Source organism: Labeo rohita, chromosome 2 (genome assembly GCF_022985175.1).
Source record: "Labeo rohita strain BAU-BD-2019 chromosome 2, IGBB_LRoh.1.0, whole genome shotgun sequence".
In the NCBI taxonomy this organism is placed as follows: Eukaryota; Metazoa; Chordata; class Actinopteri; order Cypriniformes; family Cyprinidae; genus Labeo; species Labeo rohita.
In genome coordinates, this window is record NC_066870.1 from 10580748 (window position 1) to 10600626 (window position 19879).

At 36.6% G+C, this 19879-nt stretch overlaps 1 protein-coding gene across 3 annotated transcripts in view; it reads left to right on the plus strand.

Annotated features, from left to right (window-relative positions):
- The window catches only part of dis3l2 (DIS3 like 3'-5' exoribonuclease 2), a 173990-nt gene that overhangs the window by 77236 nt on the left and 76875 nt on the right, over positions 1–19879 (plus strand). For all 3 annotated transcript variants that reach the window (XR_007828696.1, XM_051122472.1, XM_051122461.1), the window contains exons 7-11: positions 1445–1530; positions 1928–2157; positions 2248–2421; positions 2545–2624; positions 2736–2848. Coding sequence is in view for 2 of the 3 variants with exons in the window: in XM_051122472.1 (XP_050978429.1) it covers positions 1445–1530; positions 1928–2157; positions 2248–2421; positions 2545–2624; positions 2736–2848 (683 nt within the window). In the remaining variant the exon portion in view is untranslated. The remainder of the gene's footprint in view (positions 1–1444; positions 1531–1927; positions 2158–2247; positions 2422–2544; positions 2625–2735; positions 2849–19879) is intronic.

Genomic DNA, 19879 nt, shown 5'->3' on the forward strand with positions numbered 1-19879 from the left:
ACCACCTAGATAGATTAGATCTGAGGGAAAAAGAAAGGATGTTATGCTCAGAACATGGTAACTACAGTAATTATCAAAGTGGAAAGTGATGCCCTCTGGGGGCATTTGGCCAGGGGTGTTTTTACACAGACAATATTTGAAAGGAAAAAATCATTATGAAAAGATAATTATATTTTCCTTAAAATGTTCTTGTTAACTTCAGGCCTTATTCTCATGTCATATATAACTGTGACGTTATGCAAAACAAGCTTTAAAACACACTTTTTCTTACTGTTGAAAATTAGATGGTCAAATCTGTTTTCTCTCAGGTACATTGCAGTGTAAGCTTCACATTGAATATTACTACATCACTCAAAAATGTATTTTTTTGGAAAATCCCAGCTATTTTGAGCAGTAGGATTATAAAAAAATATGTGCTAATATAAAATTCAATTAAGTAGCCTATATAAAATTGCAAAATAAATCTATCAGTATTTTTTTACTTAAGTACATAAAAAATCGGGTACTTTTGTACTTTCACTCAAGTAAAATTGAAAGAGGAACACTTTTACTTTTACTGGAGTAATATTTTATTATACGTATCTGTACTTTTACTCAAGTACTCAACTTGTGTACTTCGTCCACCACTGGTGAAGGGTGTCAATGATTGTCTTCTGGACAACTGTCAGATCAACAGTCTTCATTTTTGTGTAGCCCAGTGAACCAAACTGAGAGACCATTTTGGAGGCTCAGGAAACCTTTGCAGGTGTTTTGAGTTAACTGACTGGCATGTTACCATATTCTAATTTGTTGAAATAGTCAATTGTTGGGTTTTTGTTAAATGTGAGCCAAAATCATCACAATTAAAAGAACCAAAGACATAAACTACTTCAGTCTGTGTGCATTGAACTTATTTAATACACGACTTTCACAATTTGAGTTGAATTACTGAACTAAATTAACTTTTCCATGACGTTCTAATTTGAGATGCACCTGTATATATAAAGAGGTCAGATAAAAAAGCCTCTAAATCCATCTGATGTTTTCTTTAAAATTATCATTTAATATATATAAAGAGTTCAGATGCAAAACCAGCTAAAAGCCATCTCGCTCAAAAATGAGATGATGATACTGAGTGAATGCTCCTGACACATAGTATACGTCCATCAAATACTTTTTGGAGGCTTTTGGATCTGAACTCTTCATTCACATATATAAATAATATATATATATATATATATATATATATATATAATATATATATATATATATATAAAATATATATATATATATATATATATATATATATAAAATATATAATAATATATAAAATAATATATATATATATAATATATATAGTTCATATATATATATATATATATATATATATATATATATATATATATATATAATATATATAGTTTTTTTTTTTTTTTTTTTTTTTTTCCCCCTTTAACTTATCTAGGCCCCATCACACAATCTGTCCAACATGCAAGTGTATTTAACACTTCTGGATCAAGTTCAGAGAGAGCTATGCAAAGGACTGGAAAGGTAAGTCATTTGTTTGAAAGAATACACAGTATGCTCACTCAAGACAATAATATCAATAGTTCTAAGCATTATTCATTACAGTTGTAAATGAAAATACATTCACTTGATCTTTGCTTTTAAAAGCAACCATTTAGTAACCTTAGCTTTTGAAATAGGTGGACATAATTTTGCACAAATTTTTCTGTCTTTTGTTCTGTCTTTATCATGTTTGGTTCTTTGCCATTGGAATAATGTGCATCACTGCTGAACCATGCACAGTAGCATTAAGAACATTATGAAAAGTAAATGGGGTGAATTTTAACTTCATGATGTTGATAATACTCTTTTTGGAGATTGTCCAAAATATGACTTTATTTATTCTGATGTTTATAATTGTACATGCATGTTGTGATTTCAGGTTGTATTTATTATTGAGCAAAAGCACTCCAGGGCAGCATCAGGCTTCCTCAAATTTCTCCCCAACAAAAATTTTGCATTGTTCTCTCCTGTGGACCATCGGATTCCGAGAGTAAATGTGCCTCTAGCAGACTGTCCTGCAGACTTTATTTCCAGACCTGGAGACTATGAAAATACACTCTTTATCTGCCGAATAACACACTGGCCGACAGACAGCAACTTTGCTGAAGGGTGAGTTCTGGGTTACCTGTATTTCCTCCAAATTATAGGGTGTAACATCAGCAATCATTCTTTATAAAAGTTGTTTTTCTCTGGTTCTAGGAGGCTTGCAAAAACGTTAGGGCAAGCAGGTGAAATAGAGCCAGAAACAGAAGGCATCATGACTGAATATGATGTTGACTTCTCAGAATTTTCAGACGAGGTCTTGAATTGTCTTCCCCAAGATTGGCCCTGGAGCATCCCTGCTCACGAGCTCTCTAGAAGAAGAGATCTCAGGTAACCTACTATCCTGTCCCAGCTTATCTGCGTTCCATTTTCTCTATTTTTTTTTTTTTCTCGATGTTTTAGAAAAATGTAATACAAACTTTTTTCCTGGTTTAATTTTCATTTATTTTTAAGAAAAGAATGTGTATTTACCATCGACCCAGCTACAGCCAGAGATCTGGATGATGCACTATCTTGCAAACAACTCTCAGATGGTATGTGTGCTTCCTTTGACATTGAAGCTCGTTAAAAAGCTCATTACACTTATAAAAATTCAGGTCTTTGATACAATCAATGTATAATATTTGTTTCCTTTCCTCATGTAGGCAGTTTTGAAGTTGGTGTTCATATAGCCGATGTGAGTTACTTTGTGGAGGAGGGAAATGTCTTGGATCAAATTGCTGGTAAAAGAGCCACAAGTGTTTATCTGGTCCAAAAGGTACAAGTCCAAGTTAACTTTTGCTTTTGCACATTGCATTGTAACAAATTTGCCAAACAAGTCCAAGTCCCTGAAATTTCTTGCAGCAATATTGCAATGTGGAAGCAATGTCAATTTTGCATGTCACTGAATATTCTCGGGGTGGTGGGGGTGGGGGATTGGTGGGAACCGACATTCTCCTCCCCGATAACTTCAAAAACTGACGCGCGGCTCCGATCGTGGGCAGCGCAAGGCTATCAGACATGAACGCCACTGCGCTACGGGCATCCCTTTTTCGAGTCCCGGCTCGCAGACACTTCCTGGTCCTGCCCCCCCCCTTCTCTCTCTCTCTCTCTCTCTCCCTCCCACTTCGCTTCCTGTCTAAATACTGCCCTTTCAAATAAAGGGCAAAAATGCCTAAAAAATAAAACACCAGCGCAAGAGCAAGCTTCATCTTTTATCGACATTCATACTGTTGCAGCTGTTGTTATAGCAACAAAAGACGCCCTCGGCTGCAACGCTGCCAGATTTATTTATTTATTTATTTATTTATTTTTTTTTTTTTTACTAAAAAAGCGCCCTTGTCAACTTTTTCTTGTCAAAAAAGACACTAAGTGTGAACATAGCTTTACTCTTTACTTAGAAGTAGGGGTGTGACAAGACACTTATCCTTCGCCTCGAGATGAGACGAGACACGAGACTGGGTTCACGAGAACGAGATGAGATGAGATTTTTAAACTTTTCTGTTAAATAAATCCTCAATGTTGAAATATATAGGGAAAATAGTCTTTTCTTCAACTGAAAAAGACAAAACGCAAAAAAATGGTGCATTTTGAACTTAAAAACTGAAATTAAACTTCCATTTTAATGAATTATATGCAGTAATAAACAACATTTAAATAAGAGCTTCACAATTCTAGATAAATTGAGAATCACAATTGTTTTTAATAAATTGGAGACCATGATTCTCTCACGATTCTGGAGCAAAAACATTAAAAACTAAACAAAATAGCGTATTTTACTAGTGGTTCAGGCAAAATATTCATTGCTTAAATCTTTTAAAAACAAATATTCATTTAAACACACAAATAAATTAAGTGAAGGAGTCAGTGTCTCAATTCATTAAGACTTGTTTGACTATTGGAATCTCCTGAATGACTGATTCAATGACATACTTTTTTTAAACAGGCAGTTGTCGCCACCTCCTGGCAGAAGAGGATAAGCAATACAATACATACAAGTGTTAAGAGAGACCTAGTGAGAAGTCCACTTCCAAAACAAAAATTCACATATAATGTACTCACCCCCTTGTCATCCAAGATGTTCATGTCTTTCTTTCTTCAGTCGTAAAGAAATTGTTTGAGGAAATTTTTCTCCATATAATGGACTGGTATGTTGCCCCAAAATGCAGTTTAAATGCGGCTTCAAACGATCCCAAATGCAGCTGTAAATGATCCCAACCGAGGAAGAAGTGTCTTATCTAGCGAAAAAAAAAAAAATACTATTTAAATACTTAAATCTCAATCGCTCGTCTTGCCTTTCTCTCCCTGAACTCTGTGTATTCTGGTTCAAGACAGAGTATGTTGAAAAACTTATTTTCTCCCTCAACTTCAAAAATTAAAAAGGCCAAATTACAGGGGGTTAAAAATACTTCAGAAAGATAATGTTATTTTTGCACAGAGATTGGTAGTTTGGTTAGTAAAATCTGTTGACTTTAGCGATCTTTGTTGCATTATGTGCCATTGATGGCCATTCAAAAATAGGGAAACTGCACTTTAAGTTTTTACTCCAAAGTTTGCGTGCCTGTAACTCGAGGTGTTTAAGATATCTTAATGTCCTTTTAGATACAGGGTCTCAACATACTTTCTTTTCGGTATCTTTATTTTTAATGCCCTACATGGTTTGGTTCCAGAGATATTGAAATTTCAGTATGGCTCTGTGTACAATTTAACAATTTACCCCATTTTCATTGGTCAAAAACCCACTATGGGTCAATTTGCAGAAAATATGGTGCTGCTTTTCTTTTAAAGAGGAATGTCTGAAGAAGAAATAATGTTGAAACTAGAAATGTATCTCATTTCCTTCTGTCAAAACAACTGCATTAAACATACCTGTCTGAGTGCCATAAATATTCTTTTTTCAAAGTTTGCATGCCTGTAGCTCAAGAAGTATTAAAGATATCGGCGTATGATTTTATTTTCTAGTTCTTAATAAACTTTTCTTTTGGAATCTTCATTTTCAAGGCCCTGCATCATCCAGTCTACAGTGCGACTATTTCAGTCGCATTTAACTACTACGTGCAGATATGAAAAAATATTTAGGTAGCACCAGTACGACTGACCCAATCAACATATTTGTGCTTGTGCTCAAGAGAGCTTCAAAGGTTTCTACATCATGTTTTTGCAGCAACACGTAATGTATCGCAGACATATCTATTGATTCTTTGAATGCGATATTAATCAGAATCCACTCACTGCCCAAAACACCTGAGTTATGCAAACTCATAAATCCTCTCATAACAAAGACATGATGTAAATAAGAGCTTCATTGTGCAGTGTAGAAAGCTTCGTTGATTATGATTGAACTGATCATAATACTTTTGTGCCCTGAAAGATTATTAATAGCCTTTCTTGTTCTTCTCAAATTGTAAATTGACCCACATTTGGTTTTTGAGCACTGAAAATGTGTACAATTTAACAATTTACCTCTGGAGCCATATAAAAATTCCAATATGGAACTAAACCACTTAGGGCATTAAAAATGAAGATGCCAAAAAGAATGTTTAAGATCCAATATCTAAAATAACTTTAATACTTCTCGAGTTACAGACATGCAAACTTTACAGTAAAAACTTAAAGGGGTCACTTTTTCATGTTGTTTGAACTAATGTGTGAATTAATGTGTGTTTGTAGTGTATGTACAAATCTACCCTATAATGATAAAAATCTATGCAGTGGTTTTTAATTAATCTGTAAAAATAATATCCCCTTTTTCAAATCGAGCCATTCTCAGCTGCTGTCGGTGTGCCGTCACACCGACAGAGGCCGCTCCCACGGCAATTGATTGACATGAGCTCTTACCTTAGACCAGCTGTCACAGTCCAGTAACTTTCCATGTTTTGATGCCAGAGCAGGGATGTAAGTTAGACAAGAATATCTCCGATTGAGCGATTGAGGTGTTGTGTTGCTGGATGTAATAATGAACATAGTGGTTGTCATTTACTCCCGACATCTGAGCCACTGACGATGCAGTAGATTACGTTTGTTTGTGAATGGAATGCGCCTCCCGATCTACATATATCCATCTATGTTCACGCAAATCCAGCTTCACTTATAGCAGAAGTGAGTAGAAGCGTTTTTTTTTAATGAATCTTTGCGATCGCCTTTCCTTATAACGTGGTAGTTAGGAAGTTTAGCGGCTAAATGCGGCTAATGTAAACAAGACCGTCTTTCCATAGAGAGAAGAGAGGGGTGGGGTGAGCAGAGCTCATTTGCATTTAAAGGAACAACCCCTTAGAATGAGATGATTTTTGCAAGGTAAAAAGGGTGTTGTTTTACAAAACCGTTGAGAATTTTTAATCAAAGTATATTAGAGACTTTTCATTAAGACCCTAAAGAATCATATCAACTTGTGGAAAATGGGCATCCGATGACCCCTTTAAAGTACTATTTCCCCATTTTTGAATGGTCACCATTGGCACATAATGTAACAAAAGATTGCTAAAGTCAAATGATTTTACTATTAGAACCATGGGCGTTGGAACCATTGAATGCGGGTGGGACAGGACCCACCCACTTTTGAAGACCAATGATATCGGACCCACCCACTTTTACTGTCTCTAATTCTGCGAATGTGTCTGCACACTTTTTAGAGCGCCATCAGTCAAATCCATTCCACATGATGAATGCGCTAATAGATTAAGTTCTATGCTCATGTGTATGAACAGGCAGTATCTGGGGTGGAGGAGTAGACGCATCAGGCGCAATCATTAAACATATTTAAAAGGAAGCGGGCGCCATGGTCTTGAGTGCATCGCTGTCTATACTGGTTGTGTTTAGGGAATATTCATGCCTGTTGCACTCCTGTAACACACCAAAGTAAACGAAGCATCTGAGCGTGTCTGCTGCTCAGATACACCTAAGCCTACCCGATACTTTATTCAAACTTTTAGATTATTTCCTTCATTTTTATTTTTATTGAAAACAAATGCCTTTCCAATGTAAAATGAGATGTGAAAAAGTGGCTTACGCCACTGGAAACGTGTTCTAAGAGCCGTCTTTTGTAGTGTTGTCACATTACTGGATAGAGGCACTATACATAAAAGGCACCATACTACAGAAAATGGCATATACTCCAGTAATTTTTTGGGGAGGAGGACCCACCCTTTTATTTTGCTTCCGACGCCCATGATTAGAACTACGGTGTAAAAATAACATTATGCTGCTGCCATCTTTCTGAAGTCATTTTTACCCCCTTGTAATTTGGTTATAGTGACCAAAATTATCACCGTTTTGTAATCGGTATTATCATCGGTATTATCACGGTATTGTTAAAATGTGCTGGAAAGGTTCAAAAAGAACTGACACATCAATCGTGTTACCAAGTTTTGTTTTTAAAATTTAACAAAGAGTTTGCATAAACCCTAAAACAGTCTCAAACTCAATTTCTGGAGGGCCACAGCTCTGCAAAGTTTAGCTCCAACCAGCTTCAACTCACAGCTGCTTGGAAGTTCCTAGCAATCCTGAAGACCTTGATTAGATGAATCAGGTATGTTTGATTAGGGTTGGAGCAAAACTCTGCAGAGCTGTGGCCCTCCAGGAATTGAATTTGAGACGACTTCCCTAAAACAATAACATTACCAGTGATGTCCGGATTTTAAATGACAACATGACTTTATCTATGTTATTTATCCGTTTATCTAATAACATGTTTGAAATCTTCAAACAAATCTTCAAACAAAGTCAAAATTAATAAATGATAATATGTGTTTTATCTGCTCAATAAATAATTCTAGATACCTTATCAGAATTGTTTAACTGTGTAGAATCCACATTAGCTTGATTTTCATCAACTTGTCAAAATTTACAGCAGAACATGCAAATTCGGCCCGTTTTAGCCAGACAAAAACTGCACACAGGCTAAATGTAAATGTAAGTTTCTGTAAATTCACTCTCCGACATTAGATGGCATTTATGGAACAGCAAAGTTACAGCTGTTTCCTGTAACCTCCATGGACAAAGCAGCATTGTGATTTACATGGAGTGAAGATGAAAATAAAATCCCATTGAAACTTTTCTGAAGACAAAGGCAGTAAAAACAAAAAAAACTGTAAAACCTCCCTGTTTTCAATCATTCTTTCACACAAAACGAAACTACTGTGCGTGCTGTGTGCACACGACTGTTATTTAAACTTTGCTCTATGCAGGATAGTATTTATTTATCCTGAGTTGTTCAAATCGTGGTAATCGAATACGATTTTTAATGATCATTTAAAATATGAAACTGTAATACTAACTGTGGGGAATTTTATCATGATTTTATTATCAAATGGGTTATTGTTCCACCACTAATTGAACTAATTGAGTTTCTCTCTGAAAATCTACTGATCTAGAGACTGGGCAGTGATCAGATATGAAAATATTATGAGGTTAATTTGAAGTCTGTTAGAAAAAAGTCAATCCTTGTATATGAATTATGAATATTAGGCGCGTAATCTTTATCAGTAGGATGATGACGTCTCCAAATGTCAAGTATGTTCAATAAATAAGTTTATTAAGAACAGTAGTTGAGTTAGAAAGTTTGAGAGGGCTGGGGGGAGTGCCTGTCCATAAAAAGGTCACACACATACAATTAAAGTCCCCACCAGTAATAAGATGACTAGTCTGTCAGTTATGGGGTTAAAAAACAGAGCGAAGGGGGGAAAAAAAAAAATAAAAAGAAGAAGAAAAAAAAAATGTATGCTGAAAAAACAAAATGGAGAAAAAAACAAATACAAAGACAAAGATAAGCTGGCATAATACTACCACAGTAACTTTACTTCTCAAACATAAACAAAAATCTGAGTACCCCATTTAAACAAGGGATCGCCAAACAGAACGCAGGGAAAGAGAAAAACTAAATAAATTAAACTCAAATAAAACTCAAAAAAATAAAAAAAAATAAAACAAAAATCGACCGGTTATGGATTAACTGTTCTTTGAAACGGCAAATCGCTCCATTTCCACACATTGTGATCAGGAATAATTTGTATGTGAATGAATCAACAAACACCCCCACACATCTACATATTATATACAGATCCACATGTATACATACATGAACATCTTGTAGCGTTATTGGCCTGGTAGTCTTTAAAGGAGAAGTCCACTTCCAAAACAAAGATTCACATATATTGTACTCTCCCCCCTTGTCAGATGTTCATGTCTTTCTTCAGTCATAAAGAAATTGTTTTTTTGAGGAAAACATTTCAGCATTTTTCTCCATATAATGGACTCATATGGTTCCCCCGATTTTGAACTTCCAAAATGCAGTTTAAATGCGGCTTCAAACGATCCCAGATGCGGTTGTAAACGATCCCAGCCGAGAAAGAAGGGTCTTATCTAGCATAACGATCGGTTATTTTAATTAAAATAATACAATTCATGTACTTTTTAATGCCAAATGCTCATCTTGTCTTATTCTGCCTTGACTGTTTTTGTTCCGGTTCGTGACAGTTAGGGTATGTCGAAAAACTCCCATCTCACGTTCTCTCTCAACTTCGAAATCGTCCTATACCACTAGATAAGCACATTTTAACTAGATGATGATGATGATGATGATAATAATAATAATAATAATAATAATAATAATAATTTCAACCCTTCTTCATCGGCTGGGATCGTTTACAACCGCATTTGGGATCGTTTGAAGCCGCATTTAAACTTAATTTTGAAAGTTCAAAATCGGGGCACCATACCAGTCCATTATATGGAGAAAAAATGCAGAAATGTTTTCCTCAAAAAACAAAAGAAAGGAAGACATGAACATCTTGGATGACAAGGGGGTGAGTACATTATCTGTGAATCTTTGTTTTGAAAGTGGACTTCTCCTTTAAGTATTAGAAGAACTGTAAAGGTGGGGTGACTGATCCAACAGGACTATAGAAAATAGTAATAATAATAAAAGAAAAGAGAGCAGGTCCATGAAATGTGCAGGCCGTGAACAGCTAAAAGTAATGTCTTATTTACCACATTGGATCCCAATAGAGTTCACCTTCCATTGCAAGGAGAGACTGTCAATGTAAGATTAGGCCTCCTGCAGGGATGGAAATATTTTCTTTGTCTTCTCATGTGTGAGAATTTGTGAGTTTGTATTTTATCCATTTGGCTTTTAATTTCTCCCTTACACTGTCAAACTAGATGTAGATTTGTTCATCATTAACCGACATTGTTAACTGATCAAATTAAGTAAAAGTAACTAAGTTTTATAGGATTTATTCCACCAAGTGTGACAGCTGGCTGAAAACGCGTCCATGTGTTACTTTCTAGTGCTACTTTTTAGTGTTTTTTTTTTTTTTTTTTTTTTTTTTTTTTTTTTTTTTTTCTGGAGTTGATCCGTAATTTGAGTTGTGATGCGTCTAGTCATCACCATGTTTGGAGGAAAACAAAGTGACTAACAGTTAACAACCTAAGACTAAGACTGTCTTTTAGGGAATAGTGATGATGGTTCATTCATCTTGTGGGGCTCAATCCACAGCCCTTTACCATTAGGCCACACCTCTTCCACATTTTTCGATCCATCTACATGACACATTGTTCTCGATGTTTGATTATATTTTTGCCTGTGCATGTAAATTTTGGTTCATTATTAGGTTCATTCTGTCTGCTCTGTGAGATGGAAACACATTCCACCATTTGTTTTGCAACCTCATTGGTCTGTTATTGCTGCCTCATCTCCAGGAGCCCATAAATCTTTGTCCTAGTCCACAAATGATGGCTACACTTTGATTTATTGTAGACTATTTTGAGCTTGCTCGGTTTACAAAATAAAGGGATTCCTAAATGAGATCATGGCAACAATAATTCTTCAGGCAAATTAAATTAAATATATATAAAAAACCCACTAGTGTTCTCTTTCTTTTTTTTTTTCTTTTTTTTTTGTCCTGTTCTATCTGCTTGTTTTCTTTACAACAACAGTGAAAAAAAATAATAATAACATGGCCCTCTAACACTAGCTCTGTCTATTGTATCCCTTTTCTATCTACTACTTATTATTAAAAAAAAATTTGCTATGTGTACCGTTTTAGACTAACCAGGACTTGTCACAACACGTTGGTCTTTTGTCGTTTTTATTTCTTCTGTTGTGCTCATTTGTAAGTCATTTTAGATAGAGGAGTCTGCTAAATTATTAAATGTAAATGCAGTGTAAATATTTTAAAGTTACAAAGGTAATTCAACATTGAAAGCTTAGGGCAAATTGTTCTATTTATTGTTTTTGTGCTGTGTACAATAATACAGTGTCTAAGACTTTCATCAGCAACAGATGCAAATGCATACGACTGTTATGGTATCGGAGTGCGGCAGAGCAAACAACATTGGTGACTGGAATATGTGAGAAGGTACCATTTAAAATGGAGGCATGTATTGGGATTGTACAGACACATATACTGCCATCAAGGTGGTGTCTTTAATGGAAAGCCCATGGTTATTAAATCAAGACAACGCCAGGTCTCATTCTGCATGTGCTACAACAGTGTGGTTTCATGGACAGACTGAATGTCCTAGACTGGCCTGCCTGCAGTCCAGATCTGTCTCCTATTAAAAATGTATGACCAGTCATGAAAAGTTCAATCAGACAATGAAATGTATGTATGTATGTATGTATGTATGTTATGTATGTATGTATATGTATGTATGTATGTTATGTATGTATGTATGTATGTATGTATGTATCATTTTCAATATATACACAATTTTCACAGTTTTGGCTCTGTATGCCACCAGAATAGATTTCGAATGAAATTGAAGTGTAGACTTTTAAGCTTTAATTCAAGGGGTTAAACAAAAATGTAATGTTAGATTTTGCTGTATTTGGTTGACCAGTGGGTTGGATGGCTCGCCATATGTATTAGATTTCTCTAATACATAAAATAAGTAAGCTTGACCAAAGTTCAGGGGAAAAGAGTTTATTGAAGAGAGTCGTGTAGCATAGCCGTCTTCTAGATCTTAACCCATGTAAGCGTTTGAAGCTTCTTCCTAGTTCCTTCCAAAGTTCTTCATAGCTTCTCTCTAGCTTCTGCATAGCTTCTACATAGCTTCTTTTTATAGTTCTGTCTTTAAGATAGAACTTTATACCTAAAGACAAATGGCTAGAAACAATAGATACTATCAGGACCTCCCGCTGGAGATCCTGCAGTCTACAAGAAGTTCCTGAGAAATGCTGTTCCTTTGTTATTCTAAATGTATGGACCATTTGGTTCACACCTTTACAGAGACAGTTCCTGTTGATTGCATCTGGGTCACAGTCACAATGTAAATGCATCTGTCTAAAATTACACATAATCTTTCAATCCCCCCTTTGATCATTTTTGATCACAAAACATACTTTTCAGTAATCATGAATACAGCATACTGTATACAGGCTCCATTAATTAAGATGACAGAATAAGATTTCATGGTGAAGTTTGCATTCTCTCAAATGCCTAAGTCCTTTTTTTATTGTGGTATGGTGATCATGTGGAAGTGGCGGATGTTGCTGTGTTCTGTGGATGTTCAGGCATGTTCATCTAGATGGACAGTGCAGTGCAGTCAAAGCGTTGGATGTCTTTGCACATCCTCTGGAATGCTGGAACACCTGCAATCACACACAAGAGAAAAAGGAAACGTATCTTTCCAAAGAAAAGATTTTAAACAAACCATGCTTAATCTGCCAATAAAACTGTCCCTATTTAATGTCGGCAGGACACTACAGTGTTGATCAGTGGTAGAATGTTCATGTCTTCATCCTCAGGCGACAAGCTAGAGCCTAAAAACCCTAGTCCCGCCATATCTGGACTCTGAAAAACACTACTGCCATCTATCCCTCATCTCTAGGCAAATTCACATCAATCCACTCATTGTTTCCCTGCTCCTTAACTGCTGCATCAGTTACTAAAAGATCCTCGAGTGATCTTTGCCACCTGGATTCTTGCTGTGACACATGAGTTTTTTTGAATCTTTACCATACCATGGTCCCTCTTTGGAGGTGTCAAAACGTGATTCTTGGCATTGTGTACCGCCAGGCTGAGTCTTTCATCAGTTTGGACAAGGCTGTCAGATGTTGGATTTTCACTGGACATGGGCTGGCCTTGGACATGTTCAAAAGGGCATAATATCCTTGTAGCTTCCTTGTGGTTTCCCTCACTACATTGGTTTTCATCTTGCAGTTCAACTCCAATTTCGATCAGTGAGGATACGCCTTTGCGCTCTTTGCATTTGTTTACTGTCCTGCTGTCTGTGTAGTTTAAGTTGTCTTAATGCCGCTGTATGTGGACCTCTCTCCTTTACGGCTTGTTTAGCAGCACTCCCTTCTAGGACATCATCTTTGGCTTCAGTTGTTGAGGTTTCTGTGTATGCTTTACCCTTCTCTATGGTGTCTTCACTTGTCTTGTTCACATACACATGGAGTCCATAAGCTTTTGGATGAGATGTTGCTAGCTGGTGCTGCAGAGAGAGGTTCTTTAGTTTCCCTGCGGCTCCACAGCATTTAGCAGAGTCTGTTTTTGTTTGGCTGTCAACTGCTGAAACCTCTTCAATAGGTTGTCCTCATCATTACTTTGATGTTTTAAGCTCATCTTGCAATCACGAACCCAGTGTCCTTCCTCGTTGCAATTTCTGCATCTTCCTTGAGATTTGGTGTGTGAGTGTATCTGATATTTACCTTTTTCATACCCCGTTGTCCTGTTGTTATACAAGGTTTTGGATTGCAAAGCTCTGAGTTTGACGTCCTGTGCTCTTTCAATCTTTGCTGACCATTCAACAATCTGGATGAATGTTGTTGCAGTGCTGTCCCAGTCATCATACTTGATTTTAAGAGCTTCAGAAATCTCAGGTTTCAGTCCATTCACAAATGTGGCTTTAAGAGGCATGCTAGTATCTTTGAGATCTTCACTGTTGTTGTTCACACCAGCATGTTCCATCCAAGTTTGCCTGAAGCGTTCTTCAAACTCTGCAACACTTTCTCCTGTCTTCTGCATGCAAGAGGTAATTTTAGCCCAATTAACCTCTACAGGTTTCAGTTCAAACAAGAAAGTTTGCACCGCTTCCCATCCATCCTCAATGTTTTCTTGAGACTCACCAATCTTTCTTTCAACACTTTCTGTTAGTCTCTTTTGGTCATTGTCTCTTAAGTTCACATTAACAATCATCACACCGTCTAGTGGATGTAAGTTGTAGATTTTCTGCAAGCGTTGAAGAAATTGCCAAACTCTCCGTGGTTGCTTGTACACATCTGGCAGTTCTTTTGACCATTTGTCAACTTGTTCTGGAGTAGCTGGCTGGTATGTTCTGTATGGAACATATTTCTTTACCAACTTTTTTACAGTGCGAGTTTGTCTTTCACCGTTCTCCATATACTCCTTCTCACTGTCGATTTCAACTTCAGTCCATCTGTTCTTGACAATTACAGGAGCAAGTCTAACCTTTGTGTTCCTCGTAGCCTGAACACATGTGTTGATTGAAGATTCATCATCACTGTCAACTGAGCTGCTTGAAGATTTTGATTCCAGTCTTTTGGAGAGCAAAGACAGCAACTTGTCATTCTCATGTAACAGTCTTTCTTTGTCCTCTTTTACAATCTGCAATTCTTCAGCCAGTGCTCGAACCTTTGCTTTCTCTGCTTTGGTCTCATGTTGTTGTTTGTCAGTCTCACACTTCTGCAGATGTTGTAGAATTTGTTTGACCAAAACCACAGACAGTCCATCTTTCTTGGTGTTTGTCCATAAGCGCTGTGTTTTTCCATAAGCCCTTTTAATGTCTGACAAGGCCCATTGTCCACTCTCTGAGTGCTTAATGCTGTACCTTTGGCACATGTCATCATGACACTTCCTCAGTCCCAGCCTTTTGTCCAAATATACATTCAGATTGTCCAACATCTGATCAATGGTGACATTTGGAGGTTCTGTCCCATGCCTTTCTGTTGTTGGTCTCAGTGCAGAGCCATAACAATTGTTTTGTGGAGACTCAGCCATGGCAAGTACAGGAAAAGTGCCCTCAGAGGTGTGAAAACAGAACAAAAGGTGTTAGAGCTGTTAAAGGTACTTATTCAGATTTCAATTCACAGCAATCTCTTAGACTGACTATTTCAGTTACACAGACAAATCATTAGTTTGCTAACTTAGTTTTCAATACTACATACAAAACAAAACATTCACTATTTTTCCTTGTTTAATTTCTGAAAAATCCTAAGTGAAAAGACTTGTTCAATTCTTTCTGAGTCCTAGCTCAGAAGGCTGAATTACTTTGCTTCAAATTTGTCCCTTAGACAATTTACTTTAGATCTTTCTGTATCTTTCAACAGAAGGTAAACAAACTTGTTTCATGGCTTTATACCATCTTCTTTTAACCCATTTACTTTTCAAAACTAAAAAAGTGGCTACTGAATTAGCACCCAGTCAAGAATTCCCAATTCTTGCAGCAACATCAGTCCCAATGCTTTCTACGGCTCCTACAGTCTCTGGACGAATGGACCAAATTGTTGTTTTTTACACAATTCCTACAGACAAAAAGAGAAAGGACCAAGCCTCTGCTTCTGCAATCTCTTTATGAACAGACCAAATTATTTCTTAAACAATTCCTACAGACAAAAAGAGAAAGGACCAAGCCTTTGCTTCTACAGTCTCTTTCTGAACGGACCAAATTGTTTCTTTAACAATTCCTACAAACTCCAGAGAACAGGACTAAGCCTAGAATTACATATCTGTGGCTCCTACAGACTCATGAGAAAGGACTAAACCTTTTTCTAAAATGATTCTTACAGACTCAAAAGAACAGGACCAAGCTATAAAAACTATTTCTATAGCTCCTACAGTCTCAGGAGAACGAACTAAATCATTTAAAAGGTTCCTACAGACTCAAGAGAAAGGCCCAAGCCAAAAATTCTTAAACAGTGTTTTACTGATTATTATGGCTATACTACATATATCAAATGATCTGCTTACTTATGAAAGAGTGTTCTTCAAGTGTTCTTTTAGAGAGCTGATAAGTTTCACTCACCAAATTAGAATCTTTGAGACAGGATCCAGTTGATTCAAATAACTTGTGTCCACGGATGCAGTCTGTTGCTCTTCAACACAAAAACTGTTGAATCTCCAAGACTTTTCTGTTTACTTCTTGTTGCAGTTGGTGAGTTCTCTTCTTATCTGTCTCTCCTGGCTGGCTCTCGCCAAATTGTTAGATTTTGCTGTATTTGGTTGACCAGTGGGTTGGATGGCTCGCCATATGTATTAGATTTCTCTAATACATAAAATAAGTAAGCTTGACCAAATTTCAGGGGAAAAGAGTTTATTGAAGAGAGTCGTGTAGCATAGCCGTCTTCTAGATCTTAACCCATGTAAGCGTTTGAAGCTTCTTCCTAGTTCCTTCCAAAGTTCTTCATAGCTTCTCCTTAGCTTCTCTCTAGCTTCTACATAGCTTCTACATAGCTTCTTTTTATAGTTCTGTCTTTAAGACAGAACTTTATACCTAAAGACAAATGGCTAGAAACAATAGATACTATCAGGACCTCCCGCTGGAGATCCTGCAGTCTACAAGAAGTTCCTGAGAAATGCTGTTCCTTTGTTATTCTAAATGTATGGACCATTTGGTTCACACCTTTACAGAGACAGTTCCTGTTGATTGCATCTGGGTCACAGTCACAATGTAAATGCATCTGTCTAAAATTACACATAATCTTTCAGTAACAAAATGATTAGTAATTAAAACCATTTTTATACACAGACCACCCCATTTTAAGGGGTTTAAAAATAATTGGGCAAATAAATATAATCATAAATAAAATGTTCATTTTTAATATTTTGTTGAGAATCCTTTGCAGGCAATGACTGTCTTAAGTTTGGAATGTGTGGACATCACCAGAGACTGGTCCTTTGTGATGCTTTACCAGGCCTTTACTGCAGTTGACTTCAGTAGTTGTTTGTTTGTGGGTCTTTCTGCCTTTTAGTTTTGTCTTCAGCAAGTGAAATGCATGCTCAGTCAAGTTGAAATCAAAATATTGACTTGGCCATTGCAGAATATACCACTTTTTTTAACTTCAAAAACTCCTGGGTTGCTTTTGCTGTATGTTTTGGGTCATCGTCCATTTGTACATTTGTACTATGAAGCACCACCCAATCAGCTTTGCTCTATTTGACTGAATATGGGCAGACAGTATAACCCTATATACTTCATAATTCATCTATCTGCTTCTGTTTTCCGTCATGTCATCAATAAACGCCAGTAACCCAGTGCCACTGGAAGTAATGCATGCTCATGCCATCACACTGGTCCACCATGTTTCATAGATGATGTTGTATACTTTGGATCATGAGCTGTTCCAAGCCTTCTTTATACTTTTGTCTTCTCGTCATTTTGGTACAGGATCTTAATTTCTGAATCTTAATTTCAGCCATCCAAAGAATGCTTTTCCAGAAGTGGTCTGGCTTTTTTAGACGTTTTTTGATTGTCTAATCTGGCCTTGTTTGCACCTTGTGGTGAACCCTCTGTATTTGCTCTGGTGAAGTCTTCTTTTGATTATAGACTTTTACAGTGACAAGCCTACCTCCTGCATAGTGTTCTTCACTTGGCTGGATGTTGTGAAATGATTTTGTTCTTACCATGGAGAGGATCATCCACCACTGTTGTTCTCTGTGAATGACCAGGCCTTTTTATGTTGCTGAGCTTTTATTTTTTATTTTATTTTATTTATTTTTTTCTCTCAGAATGTACCAAACTGTTGATTTGGCCACTCCTAATGTTCCTGCTATTTCTCTGATGGATTTATTTTGAAGCCTAACAATTGTCTGTTTTACTTGCATGCAGAGCTCCTTTGACCACATGATGTGGGTCAGCAACCACTTCCAAAAACAAATGGCACACTTAGAATCAACTCCAGACTTTCTATCTGTTTAATTGATGTGGAAAAAAAATTAAGGAATAGCCCACAACTGTCCATGAAACAGCTTTTGAGTCAACTGTCCTATTACTTATGGTCCCTTGAAAAAGGGGGGATGTACATATTAAAGAGCTGTAATTTCTTAACCTTTCCTCCAATTTTGATGAGAATAGCCATAAATTAAAGCTCAGAGTGTGCACTTTAAGCCCATATTCATATTATATAATATATGTAAATAAAATAAAATAAATTAAAATAAAATATAAAGTCGTTGACAGGTCTTAAAATTCAGGAAAAAACCTCAGATGAACAACAACACATGACATGGTTTACCATGTCATTTATTTATTTAAAGAAAATGCAGCCATAGTGGAAAGGCCACCCTTTCTGTTAACATAGGAATTAAAAAGTTATATAGAAGTCTGGCACTGCGAATCAAATGCCTTTGTTTAACTGATTATCAGCAAGTTTGAGCACCTCTAAAAAAGCATAAGTTTTGGCAGTTTGCTGGTCTGGACCCTTCAGGTATGTGTTAACACAATGGCAAGGAGGTAAGACATCAGCAATGGTCATAGAGAAGCAATTGTTTGGGAGAAGTAATACAGCCATTTTCCTTTTTTTTTTTTGGTTGTTCATGAGTCCCTTGTTTGTTCTGAACCGTGACATCGAGCACTGTTCTTCAGAAAATATCCTCCATGCCCTGCAGATTCTTTGGTTTTCCAGCATCTTTTGCATATTTTAACCCTTTCCAGCAGTGACTATATGATTTTGAGATCCGTCTTTTCACACTGAGGACAATTGAGAGACTCAAACACAACTATTGAAAAAGGTTCAAACATTCACTGATTCTCTAGAAGGAAGCACGATGCATTAAGAGCTAGGGTTGGAAGAAAAAAAAAAACAATTCTCCGATGCATCTCTCTTCGATTGTGAATATTTCAGAATCGATTCTGAGCTTGTTTTTTTTTTTTTTCCCACATGAGCGCTAGAGACGTGTCGGGCTTTATTGCACAGCACAGCACTTTCCGCGTTTGGTGTGAAAGCCGCAAGACACGTGCGCATTGCTTGACAGTGTGTGCTTCCACCCGCCGTGTTTTACTTTAGATAAGCTTTCATTAATGCCGTTTGGAATGCGTTACTATCAGATGCACAAACTTGTGCACTGACAGACTTTCACGTGCGCTTTGTTTGTTGTCCTGAAGATCAATTTGTACTATCGATACTTTAACATGAAATTGATGTTCACACAGTCAGTTATGTTTTCAGAACAGGACAAAACATCTGATATATCGAAATAGATCTGTGCATTAGTGTGAATACAGTCTGTTAAAACTGCGACTGTCTATGATCTCATCAGTAATAATCAAACGGCAATAATGCTGAAGAAAAAAGAAAAACCATTGTCTGAACTTTCAGATACTGAAAGAACACTTATTTTAAATAAGTGATTTTTTTTTTTTTTTTTTTTTTTTTTAAAGTATCAAGTTTATATAATAAAAAAATTAAGTTTGCACAAAATAAGTTTGATATAAAATTTACAGGAAAATGAATTTGAAGATCAAGGTAAATAGTACTTACTTTGTTTCCCAGGAAACATGCAAGTATCTTCTGTTGTTTCTGATGGCAGTACTGAATAGAAAAAAACATATTTCAGCAAAATAAAAAAAAATTTGGACGACATCATCCTGTTCAAAAGTTTTCAATTCTCAATTGTCCTCAGTGTGAAAAGAAAACTGCACCTCTTTTTGTTCCCGATCTGCAGTGGTCAGTATCTATCAAAAGTGGTCCAAAGACGGAACAACCAGCGACAGGGTCATGGGCGGCCAAGGCTCATTGATGCACCTTTGTTGCACGTGGGGAGCGAAGGCTGGCCTGCATGGTCCAATCCAACAGATGAGCTACTGTAGCTCAAATTGCTCAAAAAGTTAATGCTGGTTCTGATGAAAA